Source organism: Spodoptera frugiperda, chromosome 7, assembly GCF_023101765.2.
Source record: "Spodoptera frugiperda isolate SF20-4 chromosome 7, AGI-APGP_CSIRO_Sfru_2.0, whole genome shotgun sequence".
In the NCBI taxonomy this organism is placed as follows: domain Eukaryota; kingdom Metazoa; phylum Arthropoda; class Insecta; order Lepidoptera; family Noctuidae; genus Spodoptera; species Spodoptera frugiperda.
The window spans coordinates 9681862-9701247 of NC_064218.1; the positions used below are offsets into that span (position 1 = coordinate 9681862).

A 19386-nucleotide genomic window follows, 5' to 3' on the forward strand; every position below is an offset into this window, starting at 1 on the left:
CGACAAATTTCAAGTTATATTTGAGGTTAAAGTCATGAGCAGCATGGCGCGACCAAGCTATCTTTTTTATAATAATATTGTTTGAATTTAAATATGTAACTCATTCGATTAATCCTCATACATTATGAATGCGAAATACTAAGGCCGAAAAAGTGACATGGGTTATGTTTTTTCTTTGCAAAATCACGCGAACGAAAAGTTATTAAAAAAAATATTAGGAATTTAGGGGTTGTTGGGAACTCGGGGATTAGGAACATTGGAAAGGAGGGGGGGGGGGGCAACGTAATTGGGCCTCTGGTAACCCCACTTACACAACGAAACACAACTCAAGCGTTGTTTCACGTCGTTATTCCGTGAGGCCGTGGTATAACTCCGGTCGAGCCAGCCCACTCGTGGCGAAGCATGGCTCTCCCACACTTAAATTACGGGCAACCAAGCATCTTTTTCATATTCATATTGTTTAAAATCACTCATTCGATGAATTCTCTGATTACAAATACGAAATACTAAGGTCGGAAAAGTGACACGGACTACTTTTTTCCTTTGCAAGATCACGCGTGCGGCAAATTATTAAAAAAATAATACCTAGGTATAAAATCAGGTATATTTTCACGAACTTCTATTAACTCATTTGTGTAGGAAAGACGAGCGAATTGCCCCATTACCTTGCTTTTTTAACGACCAGTACTTAAACTCAATTAGCTAGCACGACAAGTTAAATTAAACTTTAACCCTGAAATATAAGGTCCAAACGATTTTCTTTTTGAGCTACTCGCAATAGTTTTTACTACAAGGTAATTTAAACTGCAATTTTAAGGTGATAAAGTTCTAATTAGACGGTTAAGTATGCTCAATTTGTTTTCACTAGCGTGTTTGAAAATGAGGTAAGTATATTTTGTGTATTTTAAGACAGTAATGGCGGCTATTTTTATTGTTTCTTTAATTACAATATGTAGTTATAATCGCGAACGGAAAATATATATTTGAATATTTACAAATTCACATATGTATACAACATTACAGCTTACACCATTACGTTACATTACAGCCAATCTTGTTTAATAAAAGAAATTAAATAGTAAAAAAAAACAAAAACAATTCTCAATAAAGAGATACAATTAAATAACAAAAAAGTAGGCATCTAAATAGTAATTGAACCTAAATACAAAACACATTTTTATATATTATATTATTTTTATTACCTAACATGAGAGCTGATTTTCTCCGAAATATTGATTTCCATGATTTCTGTCTATGCCACATGTTTTCAAATCTTTATTAATCCCAGTATGACCAACTAATCATTACTGTTTCGGAGTCGATACTTAATAAATCTCTATATACCTAACTGTATCTATACCAAATACCGTGGCTAACTAACTATACATAATGCAAATAAGGTGATTAATACATTATTAAGCTATGCAAATCAAATAGTAATTATTCCACACGCGTTTGCACAACATCGTATAAGTTGTCCTTCGCTGCACTTGCCAAGGCCGGGCAGCCGTCAGGCAAAGGGTTGCGGAAACTGGCCAATTATACCAGGCTTTACGAGGGGTTAACTGCACGATAGTGGGCGTTATATTACAGTGTATCCTTGGCCTCAATGTGAAGTGGTCGCAAGGACCAATGCAAAGCGTGGAAACGATCCTTGGATTGACTATTATTAATTTGTCAATAAACTAAATAATATAATATAAATTCTCCATTGAGACGGAATCGTGATGTATGACAAGATAGTAAGTTCACCACTGTTACAAGATACCACTGATCACACAGATTACCTGATGGTAAGCGATCATGGCCGCTAATGGACACCCGCAACGCCAGAGGTGCGTTGACAAACTAGTAGTTTCTGAAAGGAATACGCTCTTTTCTTGAAGGTTTGAAGGAACTTTATAACGAAACTGATTAAATATGGCTGTTACATTATATTGTATTACATTACTCTAGGAATTAGAGGCGTGACGTAACGTTAAACTATACGAAAAAGCCACAAACTTAAATTAGCATTACGTACAAGCTCAAACCTAAAGAGAAAAGGTAAGCTGCCCATTAAAACCATAGTTAGGGGTTCTCCAAACATTGATGGTAATCAAACAGGTCAAACAAACTGCCCGAACAGCCTGAACTCGTAACATTTAGGGGCACTCTGTCATTAACACTAATTTAATCAGTTGTCTGTCGGAACGCAGATCTACGCGAGACACAATGTGTTTTCTATTGTGTCTTATATACCGACAGACAAGGGGTTAATCAAGTTTCTAATAGAACTTTGGATATAAATAATTTAATTCAATGACCTCTTATTGAGTGAGTGTGAATTTTTCAATGAGGACGAGATATCGAAGATTATTGCTGTTTTTTCCTTGGAAGATGGGTAGAGGTGAACTTATTGAACCGCACGGAACTTACCTGAAACAAAAAGAAATAAGAAATTACTACCTGTACTCACGCTATATGTGTATGTATGCATGCTACACAGCTTATAACTTAACTGTACAGTTTGACTGTACAGGTAAACTGCACAGTTAAAATGTCCTGTAGGAGTAATGTACTTCAATTTCAAATCACACACTTAATATTATAATTTTGAAAGTTTATTTTTTTGTTTGGATGTCTGTCCGGCAATCACGCTGAAAATGCTGAACAGATTTTAATATTTGCTATACAGACAGGGTATGAGCTGTCTTGGGTGATAGGATTTTAATCCACAGAAACCCAGGCAAAGCCGCTGGTAGAAGCTAAAGGTGTATTGCTTGTATAACAAATTGGTACAATACAAATTGGACTACTAATTTGTAAAATGTACCAATTTGTTATGCAGATGTTATGTAGAGACGTAACCTAGCCTTCGATACAATAATTAAGTACTACAGCACTTTACACGCTTTAATTAACAAAATAATGGTGCCAAGGGTATCACACACAAACATTCAACGCTATAAATATCCACAATCTACAAACTTTTTAGGAAAGTTCTTGAAGTTTATTAAAAGTTAGTGTAATTGAGAACACCTGTCTAGATATTAGACTTGGCTTTCATCTAGGATAGACGCTAGACAAGCACATGTTACTAAGAAAAATATCAAGTTTCATTCGCTCGTTCAACATAAACTTTGACAAACTTTACCCAGATGTTAGTAATGGGACGTCACAACGTCTGGCGAAGAATTTTACTTATGTAGGTACTATTGAACCCGTGTGTCAAAGAATCTTCAAACCACTACAGATGGGGCTCAGTAGAGCTGATGTCCGATCCGAAGCTACGGACAACTTAATGGATTACCGGGGCTCCGGTTCCACAGTAGGAACGGGGTGGTCTTTAATCAGTAATAGTCGGACACTCTCGCCTAACCCATGGAGAGAGAGGGCTTGGACGAATTTCCGCCCTCAAAAAAACCTAATTTAGAGAAATTATTAACAATTTTCTACTTTATTGATAGTTAATAGTGGTGAAACTTTAAATATAGTATGGCATCAGAAAAATCCAGATTAGCTTATAGAAAAGCGACCAGTTTGAACATTTTGTGGCTTATATTACGACAATAAACAAAAAAAAAATGAGAATGATAAAATAAAATACCACTGCCTCACTGTTTTTCCAGAATGCGTTAAAAACTTCAAGCTTAGAAAATAAAAAACAAAACTAGAACCAACACTACACCCGAACATCCAAAACAGTCGCTCGATATTCCCGACCTTGTACAACAAGACCTAACTCAGTTGTTACTTCATAAAATTAATCCAATTTAGTTTAATACCCCTATCTTTAGCTGAAGGCTTTTAAATAATAGAGGGAAAACATCTGCTTACTTATCGTGAGTGGGGAATGAGTAGGACAAGTTTGGCACATGGCCAAATAGGACGAAAATGTAATTGTATGTCTCTAACCACTAAAGCACTAGGTACTTGGAATTTTCTAGAACGTAAACTTAGCACTAGCTCTCAAATAATTCCCCGAGGGAACGGAGATGATAAATATTTGGTGTGTACCTTCTTTACATAACCCAGTTACATGGTACTATTAAGAATTTACATATATTACGTTAGACTGTGTATTCCTCGAAGCGTTAAGTGTACACATTACCAGTTAATACTGAGTATTTTATAGATGCAAGTAGTCTGTAGTCATAACCTGAACTCAATTTCAGTTCTGAAAAACTGAAAATATCCAAATAATACTTTTCTACACACGATTTTTTTTATAGGGACAAGCCCGCTACAACCTCTCATACAACTGCAACTATAGTCAGGATCTATAGATTATTTTTATTTATTTATTTGTCTTTAGTAAGTACATTCCACACACAGCTTTGAATACCTTTTAGGTGTATACTTATATATACCTAAACTTCACATTTGCGTACATACCTACTAAGGTTGAAGCCGAAACACTCCTGTTTATATTAGTCTTACCTACATACCAAGAATATAAACACCTTTATGTGGAGTGAGTATTCAATATCAATTTTATTGATGAAAGCGAGTATTTGAGTATTTACAGGCATATCTTTATTGATGCCTAAGTATGACATTATGGCTATTTCCCTTTGAAGTTTAGGCAGACATCATTAAGAGGTACAAAATGTGCCTACCTCTTCGATCAAAAATACCAACTATTACTATTGTTATTGTTGATCGAAGGCCTACCTACATACATAACAATATATGATGAAATGTAAAATATCTATGGGATGACCTATTTTAATGATAATTTAAGTACTAGATAATTTTGGAGTAGACATTTTAAAAATGCTTTTATTCGTGTGGGGTTAATGTCAAAATTTTATCTCCAGAAAACTACCAACAGATACTTAGATTATATTAAATTTAGATTTCAACCATGATCATCCCACTGCAGGGTAAAGGTCTCCCTACCCTCCTTCTACTTAGGTACCATAAAATTTCAACACTAGCCCTACAAGCACTAGGTAACTCATGTTCCCTTAGAATTAAAGGCCAGACACTTCGCATTCACATTCAGTCTGTGTTGTAGTATTTCATATCAGGCCAACCAAATTAGGCTCTCACCCAAGATTGACTAAGAAGAGGTTCTTCAGACGAGCTCAGAACTGAATTAGATGCAAAGGTCGTTGAGTCCACATCCCACATGTCGACAACTTGAAGTGCCTCTACGCTGAAGCCTTGGAATTCTAATCAGGTTACTCTTGACTCTTGAGAAATGATTTAGTAAAGCTTTGGACTTAAAATAGGATTTGGTCTCTTTTTGTGATAAGGCTATGTAATGAATTTAGATGTATGATGGATCCCACGACAAATTCAAACCACAAAGGCACATTGCATTACTCCCGGTCTTTACTTATTCTAGTAGAGTAGACATATTTTTTTAACGGGGATAAATTGATTTTTATACATTACCTCTCGCTTCGGGCGAGGCGAGAGGGAGTGTCAGACTCTTACTGACTAAAAACCACCCTGTTCCTTCTTCTGCTTTTCGTGAGCCAGACCCCAGGTAAACCCGTTAAGTAGTCCGCAGCTCCAGAGTAGATATATACTCAGATAGGCAATAGGTACCAAGAAACAATATTTATATTTCACATAAACGATAAATTCATATGTCGATATGTATACTCGAATTTTGATATATCTAAGGCATTATCCCAGCGATGAAACAAAAATTGTTTAGTGTAGAAAGATTAAGATTAAGTACGCACCTTCCATATTTCTCAGAGTAAGTAACAGGGCTGAGTTTTATTGCTTATCGCTATTAATCAGGCACGGTTGGAGTAACTACTAATAATAACAATGAACCTATTTCTGCAATCAGTAACTGAGTAAGAAAGTAGTTTATGTTTCCATTCCTACACGCAATTTCACGTCGTAATGATGAAAATAATGTGACTAATTCTACGCTAATCGTACGCGTGATTAGAAAAATCACGGTGGTTATAATGGAGTAGGTATACAGGTACTTACATAACTTGTCAAGCTTAAGAGTTAATTTTACACTTACTTTTTTAGCGATAGAGAAGTTTATCTCTCTCGATATTACCGTAATAATCGAAACTAGTCGAGTTCCTCGTCAAAACGTTACGTGAGTAAGCCGATAACATAATAATTAAAAATGAAACCACAATAAATAGGCAGCCGATTAAAAACAACGACAAAACAACTGAATTTAAAGTATGATTCACAAAATACGATTTGTTTCAGATGAGAACTGATTCCTTGAACAAAGGGACTGTGGTCAAATTTTCTATTGTCAATAACAAATGACGAATAAATTGATAAGACCACTAGGGAAGAACTCTGAGTCATTTGATTTGTCATACAGACATGGCTCATCTTTGATTGGTTTCAACCTGTCGTTTTCATCATGGATGATAACACACGTACCTTTAGGTACTACGTAGGTATTTGATTGAGTGAAACAATGACATTTGATGGTCCAACTGCGCGATAGACACAGTGGCTGGGTAGGTGACGCATGTTTGATTACCAAGTCGGTCAAAAAGTATTGGTTTAGTTTTCTATTAAAATAAAATTACTGATTAGTAAATTCAGAACCAAAACCGAACAAGAATATAGTCCAGAAAAAATATAATGGCACTGCAAAAATCATTTAAAAATGTGAAAGTTTGTTTGTTTGGATGTCAATCACACTAAAACTACTGAACGGATTTTGATGAAATTTGGTATTCAGACAGGGTATGAACTGTCTTGAGTGATATATGTAAAAAGTGTCCCTTTTTATCCCACAGGAATGCAGGCGAAGCCGCTGCCAGAAGCTACTCAATAATAAACTAAAACATTTTTTTAAAGTCATCGATCATGATAATATGTAAAAACAATATAGGCGTCCAAATAAGACAAGATGACTTCATAACCTTGAGACCAAGTACCTACAATAAGGTAATAGCCTAATAGCCAAATAAAGCAGAGAGGAATGCACATATTAACCTCTTCACTTCACCTTAGTTGAGTCACCCACACACTCACACAACTATGACTATACATAGACACGGATGCATCGAACTGTCCTACGAAGGTAAGTATTATGTAACCAATATGCCGTACAGTAATGGTAAAGACGGAGTATAATGGCATTAGTCACCATCTCCACTCTTCCCCTGGGTGTCATAAAAAATTAAAAACAATCTAAGAAATACATGTTCTGTGTATCTCTGCCTACCCCAACGGGGATAAAAGGCATGACGTTGCGAATACATCTTTGTCTGAGACCGGGCAGCAATTTTCTCTGAAAACTCCTAACCGTTTAAACTGCAATCTCCAATTGGCTTGCCAGGCGTTGAGATTATGGAAAATACTCTTATGCAGAGTAAACTCAAGCTCTGGACTATCACAGGCTGTTCATATTGATCATATACTTGTAACTCATATCGTACACGCAAAAGAAAACACATTTATCACAAAAGTAAACTCCTTTCTAAGTAAATTATATAATCTGTACGATGACCTCATTGATAGCAAATTGCAGGCACTGATAATGTCAATACAGCCAAGCGGTAGATAAAAAATACAAACTCACTCACTCGTTCGCGGTCTACGGCGGGGAGCGCGCGTGCGCACTTATGATAAAAAAAGAATAGTGTATTTTTGTATTTGTGTGTGTATAAACATGTTCGTGCAAGTTTTGTTTGTGTTTTCCCTTGCGTATGCGCATGGTTTGCAAGTGAATACTACTGAGGGTATTGTTGAAGGATCTAGAGCAGTTGATGGCGATTATTTCGCGTTTTACGGTGTTCCGTACGCCGGGCCGACGTCTGGGCCAAACAGGTTTAAGGTGAGGTAATCTTAGTGCTTATTGAAACAGGTAGTCGAGTTTACCTGTACGATGTATGGTGTATGAACGGAGCTTAGTACAATAAACAATGTTTTTTGTTTATTTACCTACGTACAGTATGTACTGAAGGTGTCTGTTCATCCAGTTTTCGTTAGTTTTGTTATCAAATCTCTTTATAATTCTATTAATCTATTTTTTTACGCCGGTAAACGCGCTGACGCTACGTATAAATCGGTAAACGCGCTGACGGTATCACCTGATGGTAAGCAATCGCCGCCACCCATGGACACCCGAAACACCAGAGGCATTACAAGTGCGTTGCCGACCTTTTGGGGTTAGGAATTTTAAGGTTGTTGGGGAATCGGGGATTGGTAATTGGGCCTCCGGTAACCTCACTCACACAACGAAAAACAACGTACGCGTTGTTTCACGTCGGTTTTCTGTGAGGTCGTCGTGGGATCACTCTCATTCCTGCCGAAGCATGGCTCTCCCACGCTTAATATTCAGTTCTTTGCTGCACATTGGATTCATACCCCAAAGCAATTACGTACTTACATTGTATTTGTTATTTTGGTACTTCCAAAAAAGGACTTTATTTAAAAAACACTAAAACACATGTTCGTCTGATAACACTCCCACCGTTTTAAAACATTGTTAGTCTGTACAGACGTTTGTTTGTTATTTAGTTTAGATCGTACGGGTTTTTTCCTTATCTTGTTTGATTACCTATTTATACCTAAATGTATAAACATTATACGAGTTTTGTAAGACACTGGCATTATAATATTGGACTCAAAGAACTTTTTTTAATGGGACAAGCCTGCCACTTCCTCCCACACTGCTGCAACTCCTGTAAGCCAGGATCTACAGTAGATACAACCATGAAAATACGGGAACATTGAAGGACTGTCTCAAAGAACTGCAAAATTTTATCAATCCTTGGCATTCCAAGGCTTTTTAGTAGCTAATCAATGACGCTTGTACACTCAAGGATGCTAGGTTACCTACCTAAAATCTATATACTCTGGTGACCATCCAAATGTGATCACATACCTGGGCGCTTACGCTTGAAATCAATCTTAATGTCAATGCAATTTTTGGACATATTTACAAAAAGTATTCTGTAAATAACAAGAGGGAGTTTAGATTCATACTTGTGGCCATCATGTTTCAAAGGATAAGAGAAACGTCTAGAGTAAGATACATTTTTTACTTGTAGTATATATAGGTTATAATAACTGGCTAACTATATGTGACATTATTGTGTACACCTATGTTTAATTGTGGAATAACTTAGCATTACTCGCATAATAATATATGTATAATGGTGGTATTACCTACAGTTATTTATACTTTGTGTGGTACAGCCACAAAGATGCAATCTTCTGGATTATTTTGCAATAATATTGAAATAAATCAAATGAGTCACTAACGTTAGTAAGTGTCTGACATTTCAGTGGTTTTATACTTTGTAGCAATTTAGGACATTCCCGATAATTCCATTATTGCAATTCAATTCATATTATTACGTAATTCTTTGATAAAATCAGGGCTTTCCCGGTTTATCTGTTCACGTAAGGATGCTTTTCCACAAGAGGTATGCTATGTAGCTATACTATGAAGATACTTATAGCTATAAGTAAGAAGATGTAAGTAGTTAATAGCTAAACTGTGAAACTAATTGACATAAACTATGTAGCTGTGCGAGGAAGATGCGCAGCTCGAGTATGCAATGTATCGATAGCAGAGAAACCATTCATATCACACATCCAAAGAACGCATCCATAACACGCATCTTTCCACATAAAAAAACAGCATGGTTGAGTCCGTTACCACCAGTGCTAAGCTATATGTACCAATGAATATGATTGGTGGAAGCCAAACGCATCCACAGTAATGTAACATAGCACATCTCTGATGGAAAAGCCCCTTGTCATTATAATGTAGTTTACTACAGAAAAAAGTAAATACAATCTAACGTAATGCCACACGTAATGCGTTATATTCGTACATGACATAATTATGTTTCGGAGCAGAAGATATTTATAATTATAAAAAAAAATATGTACAGACACGAACAGGTCAACCTACTCAATTTTTTTGATTGCATTATCGACTTTATATCTACGTAACAATAAAGAAGATCTAACAAAGCAATTTAACAAAAAGATGTAGTTATACAATTTTGTATGTTTAATTTGTCTGCGAAATTATATTCCGGTAAAACAAAAGGTTAGGTAGTCAGTTTTAAATCATGGCATCTGTGCCAAAATAATTAAATAGATATTTTAACTGCAGAACACGTTTTTCCCAAACGTCTTCCGATGTACGTAGCTTTAGCAAGGTCAAGAAAGCATTTGTTCATTAGAATTTGTCATCACTTTTTTATAGACTATCTCATTATTTCAGTGGTCGTGAATGCGACTACTGGCCACGGGATTTCAGATTCCCTGATCGGGTAAAGACTTATCGGGTTCCTTTTTAGTTTTTCCCAAATAATTTTAATATTTTAGAAGATTCGAAGCACGGAGTTTGGTTTTGTGTTTTGTTTTGTACATAATACATGGCATTAAACTCTCTCATATAGGTATATTGGTGACGTATGTAAAGTAAGACTTTTTATTTTTTGTTTGTTGTCGAGTTTGAAATAAGGCTTGTGTATGGCAAAAGGCTTACTCATATTCCTCAAGTATGTAACAGATTACATCAGTAGGTTTACCATTATCTCTTAACTAGAGGATTAAGTGGATAAAATGAGGTAACATTGCTCCTCTACTTGTACCTTTGTTATCAAAAGTAAACAGTAACTGCTCAGTCAATATGACAACACACCTGACAGATTCAATTTACACAATTAAGTATTGACTATGGTATGCTGTGATGTGCTATGTGGATGCGTTTGGCATCCACCAATCATATTCATTGGTTTACATAGCACTGGTGAAAACAGATTCAGCTTAGCTATGATGATGTGTGTTATCGATGGCTTCCGTACTATGGATACATTGCATACTCGAGCTGCGCATCTTCCTCAGACAGCTACATAACTTAGTAAGGTATAGTATTGGAAACGGTCACATAGTTTCACAGCTTAGCTATTACATCTTCGCAGCATAGCTACATAGCACATCTCTGGTGGAAAAGCTCCCTTAATCGAATCAACAGAAAAGTCAATATCGAAATAAACTTTGACATAATTTGTCGACTACATCATTGTCAATACCATACATTGATATATTACCTATTCATCTGATTACACTATAGATTGATAATATGTCAACTCGATTCCTAGTTCAGCAATTAAACATATAAACTGACAATTAAAACTCTATACTGAAAGCAATAAGGTATAAATTGCAATGTAAAATCAATCCGACATGTCATCAAGGTGGTCCTAATTTGTAACTAGCCTAGTTTGTGCTAAATACTGGTTCGATTTGTGCCGTCGCAATCTGTTTTGATTGGATCTGATTGCCGTATTATGCAGGACTATGTTTGTCTGGCGGGTTCACTCACTGTTCCCAACTTTTTTCTATTATAAATGAATGATACTATTATCATTCACTTAACATGTTAAGTGACGCTTAACACATGACACATGACACATGACGTATGACACATAAAATAGTTTATTCTATAATCAGCTTTATACTCTAGAATGAAGAAGGACTTTTTTTATTTTCTCCAATCCTAAGAATGTTCTACAACCACTCTCAATAATTAGTCTTTGCGCGATTTACTTCCAATAGTTTTTGTAGGATTTGATTGCAACCCCTTGCGTTCAACTCCACACATTATCCACAAAGAGACAAGTATTTCTTTACAGTATGCTGTGTGATATTTACTAGTTTTTATTTATTTATTACAATGTTATAACATTAAACTAAACATATCCATCAAATTCACATTAACTAACTAATAATAAAAAGCCAATTAGATAAGTATATTACACTATATTTGTCGTTTAATTTCAATCTTTTAAATACATACCTACTAAAATACTACTAAAACGTAATTAATAAATGTTCATACTGTCATACTGGTAGTCCCCTAACGAATATATACCTAAATTCGACAGATAAACTGCATAACTCTGCTCTTAGATAAACCCAAACCTTTACAAAATTAAATCTCCAATTAGCATGACTTTTTTGAGGAAGGAGAATCATCCAATGACTTCTCCCTAGGGTGAGGCGAGAGGGAGTGTCAGGCTCTTACTGACTGAAAACCACCCCGTTCCTACTCCTGCCTGTCGAGCCGGAGCCCCGACAAACCAGCTAGGTAGTCCATTATAGTCTAGTATAGCATATAGAGATTAGTTCAGCTGAGGACTGTCACTAGCTGTTCATTTTTATGATGATGATGATACTTAGAAGTTGCTTGAAAGATGAGTGATATTTTTAACAAACTTTCGGTAAATACCTATATTTAAAATGATACACGGGAAATGACTGAAGAAAGTTATTTATTGGAATATCTGCAACAATTTGTCAACGAAATACTTGAGGACATTCATTCATCCGTCCATTCATTTAAAATTGGCGTGGTTCGTGATAAACTATAAAATTAATCGTAAAGACGATGAATCAATCGTTGGTCTACGTGTTATCAGGCAACAAACACATTATCAGAAGATATCTATCCAGAGGCACGACATAAATAATTTGTCCACAAATACAATCCTTTAATATTTTTTTACGAGTTGATTAAAGTCACTTATATAGGTATATAGTAAATGATACTAAAGCACACTAATCGTTCACCGAAGGGGTGAATGATAAAAGTTTATTTATAAGACACACATTTTGTAAATTATCTATTTTCTTCATAATATTCTTAATGCTATAAGTAATGGTTTATATTGTTAAAAAATCAACAAAAAATATTAAATATTAATTTCAAATGAGACATAAGAGCTATGAAAAGCGCATTGACTTGTTATTTTTTATGGTATAAGCCGGTAAACGAGAATACGGATCACCTGATGGTTAGCAATCGCCGCCGCGGACACCCGAAATACCAGAGGTGTTATAAATGCGTTGCTGGCTATTTGGGTGTTAGAAATTTAAGGGTTGTTGGGTAATTGGGGATTTTGAAGATTGGGATAAGGGTTAATTCTCTGGTTATTCACACAACGAAACACAACGTAAGCGTTGTTAGACGTCGGTTTTCTGTGAGGCCGTTGTATCACTTTGGTCGAACCAGCTCATTCCTACTTTCACTCTTATTTCTCTCTATCTACTTAAAAAATCTCCAAAACCTAATCCAACTCAAGTATCCAATCTCAAGTCCAAAATTGTATCTGACCAGTCGAACAACAAAATGAACTCACTTCCAATACTCAGTAAACGACTGTGTTACACGGGAAACAATCGAACAAAACTTTGTCACGTAGTTTACAGGTTGTTTATGAAAATCGATAGTGTAGTTACCGTTGTATACTAACTTCATCAATTTACACAACAACCTTGAATTGATTCGTGTTGTTACAATTAAAGAAATGACGGTTTATATTAGTTTAGTAATCTATGGGGTAATTAGAAAAGGAATCGTTGGTAAACTACTGAAGATAATTGCTTTCAGTATGTATTCAATGTGCCTAATTAAGATATGGCTTCTGGAGAAGATGGAAAATATTACCGTAATATACTTTTATATTATTACGACTGTATTACAAAAATGATAAAACCTATCACCCAAGCAGGTGTCGTACTTTATCGATGTTATAAGAAAGTTGTTTGCGTTCCTTATCTTCAAAAATAGTGGCCGCGGCTTCTTCTTATCCCATTCAATTTCATAATGAACTCTCTTTGCTTTCCAGATGCCGATTCCCCCGAAACCATATCCTGGGGTACTTCGAGCTACCGACAGCAATATATTCTGCGCCCAGCCCTCCTCTCGAGGCCTGATTGGAGTTGAAGACTGCCTAACACTGAGCATCTTCACAAGAAACATTACTTCACCAAAACCAGTCATCGTATTCCTCAATTCTGATGAGTACACCAATACGAACAACCAACCAATGTCCTACAAGAGGCTTGTGGAACAAAACATTGTTTTCGTGACCATGAATTTCCGATTGTCCATTTTCGGATTTCTATGTCTCGGTGTCCAAGAAGCACCTGGCAACGCCGGCTTAAGAGACGTGCTTCAAGGATTAAAATGGATTAAATCAAACATTGCAAGCTTTGGAGGAGACCCAAATAATGTTATTCTCATGGGCCACGCATCTGGAGGTGCCCTGGTTGATCTCCTCACATTGTCACCTCAAATTGAGAATTTGGCACACAAAGCTATTGTACTCAGTGGTTCTGCGTTAGCCCCGTGGGCTGTGGCCTACGATCCTGTTGGATACGCCAATCTATTAGGAACTAAACTCGAGTACGATCACAAAACACCCGAAGTACTAGCACAGCGTCTAATCAATACGGACATTAACGTTTTGCACACTGCACTGAATGACTTCAAGTTCTTCAATAACACGCCATTGTTCGCACCTTGTGTTGAGAATCCGAAACTAAGTCCAAACCACACAGTTCTTGGTGACGCTCCGATCAACATCCTGAGATCAGGCAATTATGTTCAGATTCCCGTTATCTACGGATACACCAACAAGGAAGGAACTATGAGGGCCGAAGAAGCTGATTTTGGAAATTGGTTGAGCTTGATGCAAACCAACTTTACCAGTTTCCTGCAGGTTGACTTGAAACTAGCCAATAACAAAACTGCTGTGGCAGCGTCCATCCGCGACTTTTACTTTGGAAGCAGTGTGATTAGTATGGAGACTATCGAAGACTTCTTGGACTATCAGGGAGACACACTAGTCCTCGTTTCTACCATCAGAGCGGCTAAGGAAAGAGCTTTAACTTCTAAGAGCGAAGTGAGATTAGTGGAGTTTGCCTATCTGGGAACTCTGAACTCTAATTGGATCCACAACCAGATTCCTCTAAGTGGAGCAGCGCATGGAGCCTTCCTGAACTACTTGTTCGGTTATGACCTGCGTCCCGCTGATGATGCAGTCAGCAGGACATTCGTGGAACGCGTGAGAGCGTTTGCCTACAACCTGTAAGACATTTTTTTTCTTTATTTTGATATATAGTTCAATTCTTGGCAATCACCTCATTCTTCTATATTTAATTTTGTATTTTAACGTTCGATTTATTCCTTTATTTAATCTTATCAACTTTAAAACACGTCCTTATTAGAACATTTTGTACGAAATTCTATTCAAAATCTAAATCACTTGTTTTAAATATTTCAGGTCAAACAACACATGGTCTGCGATTACAAAGGATGCTACCAACTACCTCTACTATGGTGGGAATGGGGCTCCAACGGCAAACAACACTTCTATTTACGTGGAAGAACCCAGGTTCAACCCGCATGTCCAGCGCATGTCATTCTGGAACAACCTTTATGAGAAGTTCTACGTTGCTCCTACAAAGCCTAGTTCATCTAGTATCATTGTCAGCTCTTTATTGTTTGTTATGCTCGGTCAAATGGCACTGCGTTTCGTTTAGGTTAGAATATTGCCAATGTTAGATATTTTAGGTGTCGTATTTTTGTACAAGTGAGATAATTACAGATTTTGTTTTAGTTAGTGAACAAAACTGTATTCATACTATTAACTATTAAGATAAAGTTATAATAAGTTAAACTATGGTTAGGTATGCAACATGTGCATGATGTTGATGTCGTATTAATATTTCGTCTTTATGCAAAAAAGGAAACACGTGTTTGGCTTTTTGAACCAAAAACTATACTTTTAGACATCGCTATATCTGAGGCCTTAGTACGAGTTTATTTTACGTTTAACGAGATCGAAACGAGAGCGCTTTCGGCGCTCTGATTGGTTAGTTTATTCGAGCCGGCCAATCAGAGCGCCTTACGCGCTCTCGTTACGATTACTTTAAACGTAAAGCAAACTCATACTAAGGGTACAGTAGCTTATTTAAATTATGTTTATATGCCAAAGCAACTATGTAGGTCAAGGTTAAGCTTTGATTTATCGACAAATAGTTGTCAAGTATTTTTATCGCCATATTTAATTAAGTAAATTAGTTTCTAAGTCCACAAAGTAATTATGGAAAGTGATTAAAAGTGTGTGCGAAGTAGACGAATTTTAGACAAAATTTATTTAAATGAGGCCATTTATCGGTGATTAAAGATTTTTATAAGTATGGAAATAAAAAGATTCAAGAGAAAATTCACAAATTTATTGTCAAATTATTTAATATTTATATTGTTAAAGTAGCGTCCTAGAACTACTACTTATCAAAAATTGAAATTAGTTCATATGTACAATTTTACAATTTTAGCATGCATTTATTTATCACAAAAGAAGCGCTTTATTGATTAAAAATGTGAATTGATGGTGCTTAAATTGGGTAATTTTCGACTTGAGACTGAAATTCGACTCAATATTTCACATATTGAAATGAGAGTAATTACGTAACTGGTGTAAACTTTACGTAAATTCCTACTGCATACATGTATTTCTAACCAATAGCTACGTATTAAGAATTTTATTAAATGATTTATCTAAAAACAACGATTTACTCACATAACGCGATGTCACTTAGCCTACAAGTAGGCTAGGTCCGACCACACTACTCATGGTAAAGCGTCCCTCTGTGACTCGAAATTAGTAGAGCTTTCCCCAATATGTTTACGTGAGTTAACAGTTGTTTTTAGTTAATTTACCGCCACACTCAGAGTCATTTAATGGTTACTTAACCTAGTCCTTAGCAATTGTTTTCGAAATAAAATCGTTACTAAGGAATAGTTTAAGTAATTATTAAATGACTCTGAGTACGGCAGTAAGTATGTTTCCCGATAGTTATTATAAAAATGTATTAAGTAAATAACTAAGAAGAAGATTATAATAAAATAAAAAACAAGTTAAGTTTTACTTGCAAAACCTGTAACTAGTATTAGTTATTTACAATGCATTTATCTTAACTACTATACTAGGAAGGTAAATTATCTTCGCAGTTGGTACCTATAGCTAAGTATATATAAAACTACTACCAAGTGGCAAGTACTAAGACTTCGCAGTATACGTAATTATCTATAAAATTAATTGCTTAGAATAAACACCTGCAGTAACTACAGACTGCAATTTTAGATTTGCAACACACATTGTATGTATTTTTTACTTAATTATGGATTGAAATAGAAATCTATGTAGCAGTGTTTCAACTAGCAGTACCTATGTAGATAAAATACTTTATATTCCTTTTTCACTTTACGTCTTTTTGGTAATAAATAATTTATTTCTTTGCATTTATTCATATAATCCCAAGTAGATAGGGAGAGAGTGTAGAATACAATCTATCTGTTGATAATTTGAAAGATTTTTAAGGTGAGAACTTCGTCCAATGGCTTCTCCCCGTCTAATGGCCTTGGGCGAGGCAAGAGGAAGTGACAGACTCTTACTGACTTAAAACTACCACGTTCCTACTTCTGTTTTTTAAGCCAGAGCCCTGGTAACCTGCTAGGCAGTCCGCAGCTCCGTATCAGGCATAATTTGGTTGCTGAAGGTAGAATTTTAACTAATATTTTTTTCAAGGACTTAATGAACAAAATTCCTAACTTTTAGTAACGGAATCCACCGACAGATTACTATTGGAAGCTGTATAAGTTAAGTTGCTTTAATTGATATAGTTATAGGTACAAAATTTAAATTCTTAATGCAAATAAAAATGTTTGTTTATAAATAAATTACTGCATGCAACAAACTTTAAATAATGCTCGATGATGATGATAAATGTATTTCTTATATTATTGTTAAGTTATTCCTAAATATGAAAATGCAATAAAAACATTTGTTTTACTAAACTTTAAGTGCGCTTTTATTCTTTTATGAAAATAATCAGGTATTCTTTGTGTTTTTGAGATTGTGTACCCTTAGTACGTGATTTTTTAGTCCTGTAGTATGTCTCACGATAGTTATTATATAAAAAAAAACATAGATATATTCCGGTTTTGTAATCTTTTATAAGTACCAAACCTAGGACAAAGCCTGTAAAAGAAATATGAACAAAAAAAACTAGCGTGTCAACACAATATCAAGTTCATGAGTTAGGTAATAAACAGACAACACAGTTTCCCCAAAGGACCAAAGGATGTAAGGTCCAAAAACAGGTGAAATGAAAGGTCCAATTACATTGAAATGTTCTGCCAAGGGAATTACAATCCTGTCCCTGTTTCATAAGATGTAATATTGTTTGTCAACTTAATCCGAATCTTATTTATTTTTTTTCGAAAAGTAATAACATTGGTTATCTTTTTTTTGTGAAAGTAATGACTGTTATCTTACGTTGTAATGATCTAGTAAAGGTTTGTTTGTCTATTTTATGACTAGCTTTTCGCCCGCGGCTTCTTACACGCTTTTTTTTCAGAGTATGGAGACAGTTTTCCAAAAAAAAATCGTTCCACGTTTCTTTTCTTGTTAATCCCAATTAGTCGACATGACAAATTTTAGTTTTCTATCTTGTAGAAAACTGCGGAATGTTTCATACAAACTTCCATCTCCCATTTTAAGAAAGTGGGAGGTAAGAAAGAGAGAAAAAATAGCCTACGTTATCTCCAGCCCCTCTAATAACTTCATACAAAAAATCATGTCTGTTGCGACGTGAAAAAAGGACAAACAAACACACTTTCCCATTTACAATATTAAGTATGGATTTGTATTACAAAACTTTTTTTGCTCTTTAAATACTTACATGATATCTCTATAAATAATAATTAGTTCTTTTTATGACTCTGAGAATTGCACCACACTTACCTGTAAAGAAAAAAAAGTAAAATTAATAAATCATACACAATAGACACTATTAAATTTTAATACCTCGCCTTTGCCAACGCATTGGCAATGGTAACGATGATTGGCAATTGTATCTAATAAAACTTCAGCAAGTAAACACCGGTAAAAATATAATAAAAACCATATTTTATACTCGTAAAACTACGAGCAAAATCTAGATTCTAGTTCTAACTTCTAATATAATAGTATTTTTACTTAATAAAAAGGTAAACGTTTGAAGGTTAGATTCCCTTGAGATATAACGTGGTTGTGTTCTTTGCGTGCTGACTGGGCTAACAATAGTTCTAGCCCAATGCCACACAGCATATTGTAGGCAGGTAAAGTGCTACACTTAGTGGAGGTGACAGGCTAAGTTTAGACGAAGACGTATTGTTGTTCTAGAAAAGTTTCATTATTAATGTTTTATTCTTTGTATTTTATATTAGAAGTGCCTATTTCTTATATTGGTGCTTATAGAGGTCGAGCAACAGTTGAATAAAAAAATAATCTATATTTTATGATAAATTCAAAATTCCACCAGACTACAGCGAACAGATGCGGTCGGTAGCAATATTTTAGGTTTAGTCCAATATCGGATCCTAGGCCCCTAAAAAAAACGACCCCTAAACATAGTTCACACTCACCCACCGGGGGGAAGAGAGCGAATTTTCATAGAAAAGACAGGCAAACCTCGTCCACTTTCGTCCCCGCTTGAAAAATCAATTTTGGTACAGTTGACACGTCGACAAAACTTTAAACGTCAATAGCAGTGTTTTTTTATTATACTACCCTTAAATAAAATAAAACT

At 35.4% G+C, this 19386-nt stretch overlaps 2 protein-coding genes across 26 annotated transcripts in view; one reads left to right on the forward strand and one right to left on the reverse strand.

The window, feature by feature from the left end:
- Nucleotides 1–19386, reverse strand: part of LOC118265767 (transient receptor potential cation channel trpm) — a 241420-nt gene that overhangs the window by 155467 nt on the left and 66567 nt on the right. The gene's annotated exons all lie outside the window — the stretch shown is intronic.
- LOC118265777 (venom carboxylesterase-6) lies at nt 7504–17617 on the forward strand. Its single transcript, XM_035578942.2, has 3 exons — nt 7504–7771; nt 13593–14836; nt 15033–17617. Exons 1-3 carry the CDS (start codon nt 7607–7609, stop codon nt 15289–15291), a joined length of 1668 nt encoding a protein of 555 aa, XP_035434835.2. The 5' UTR covers nt 7504–7606; the 3' UTR covers nt 15292–17617.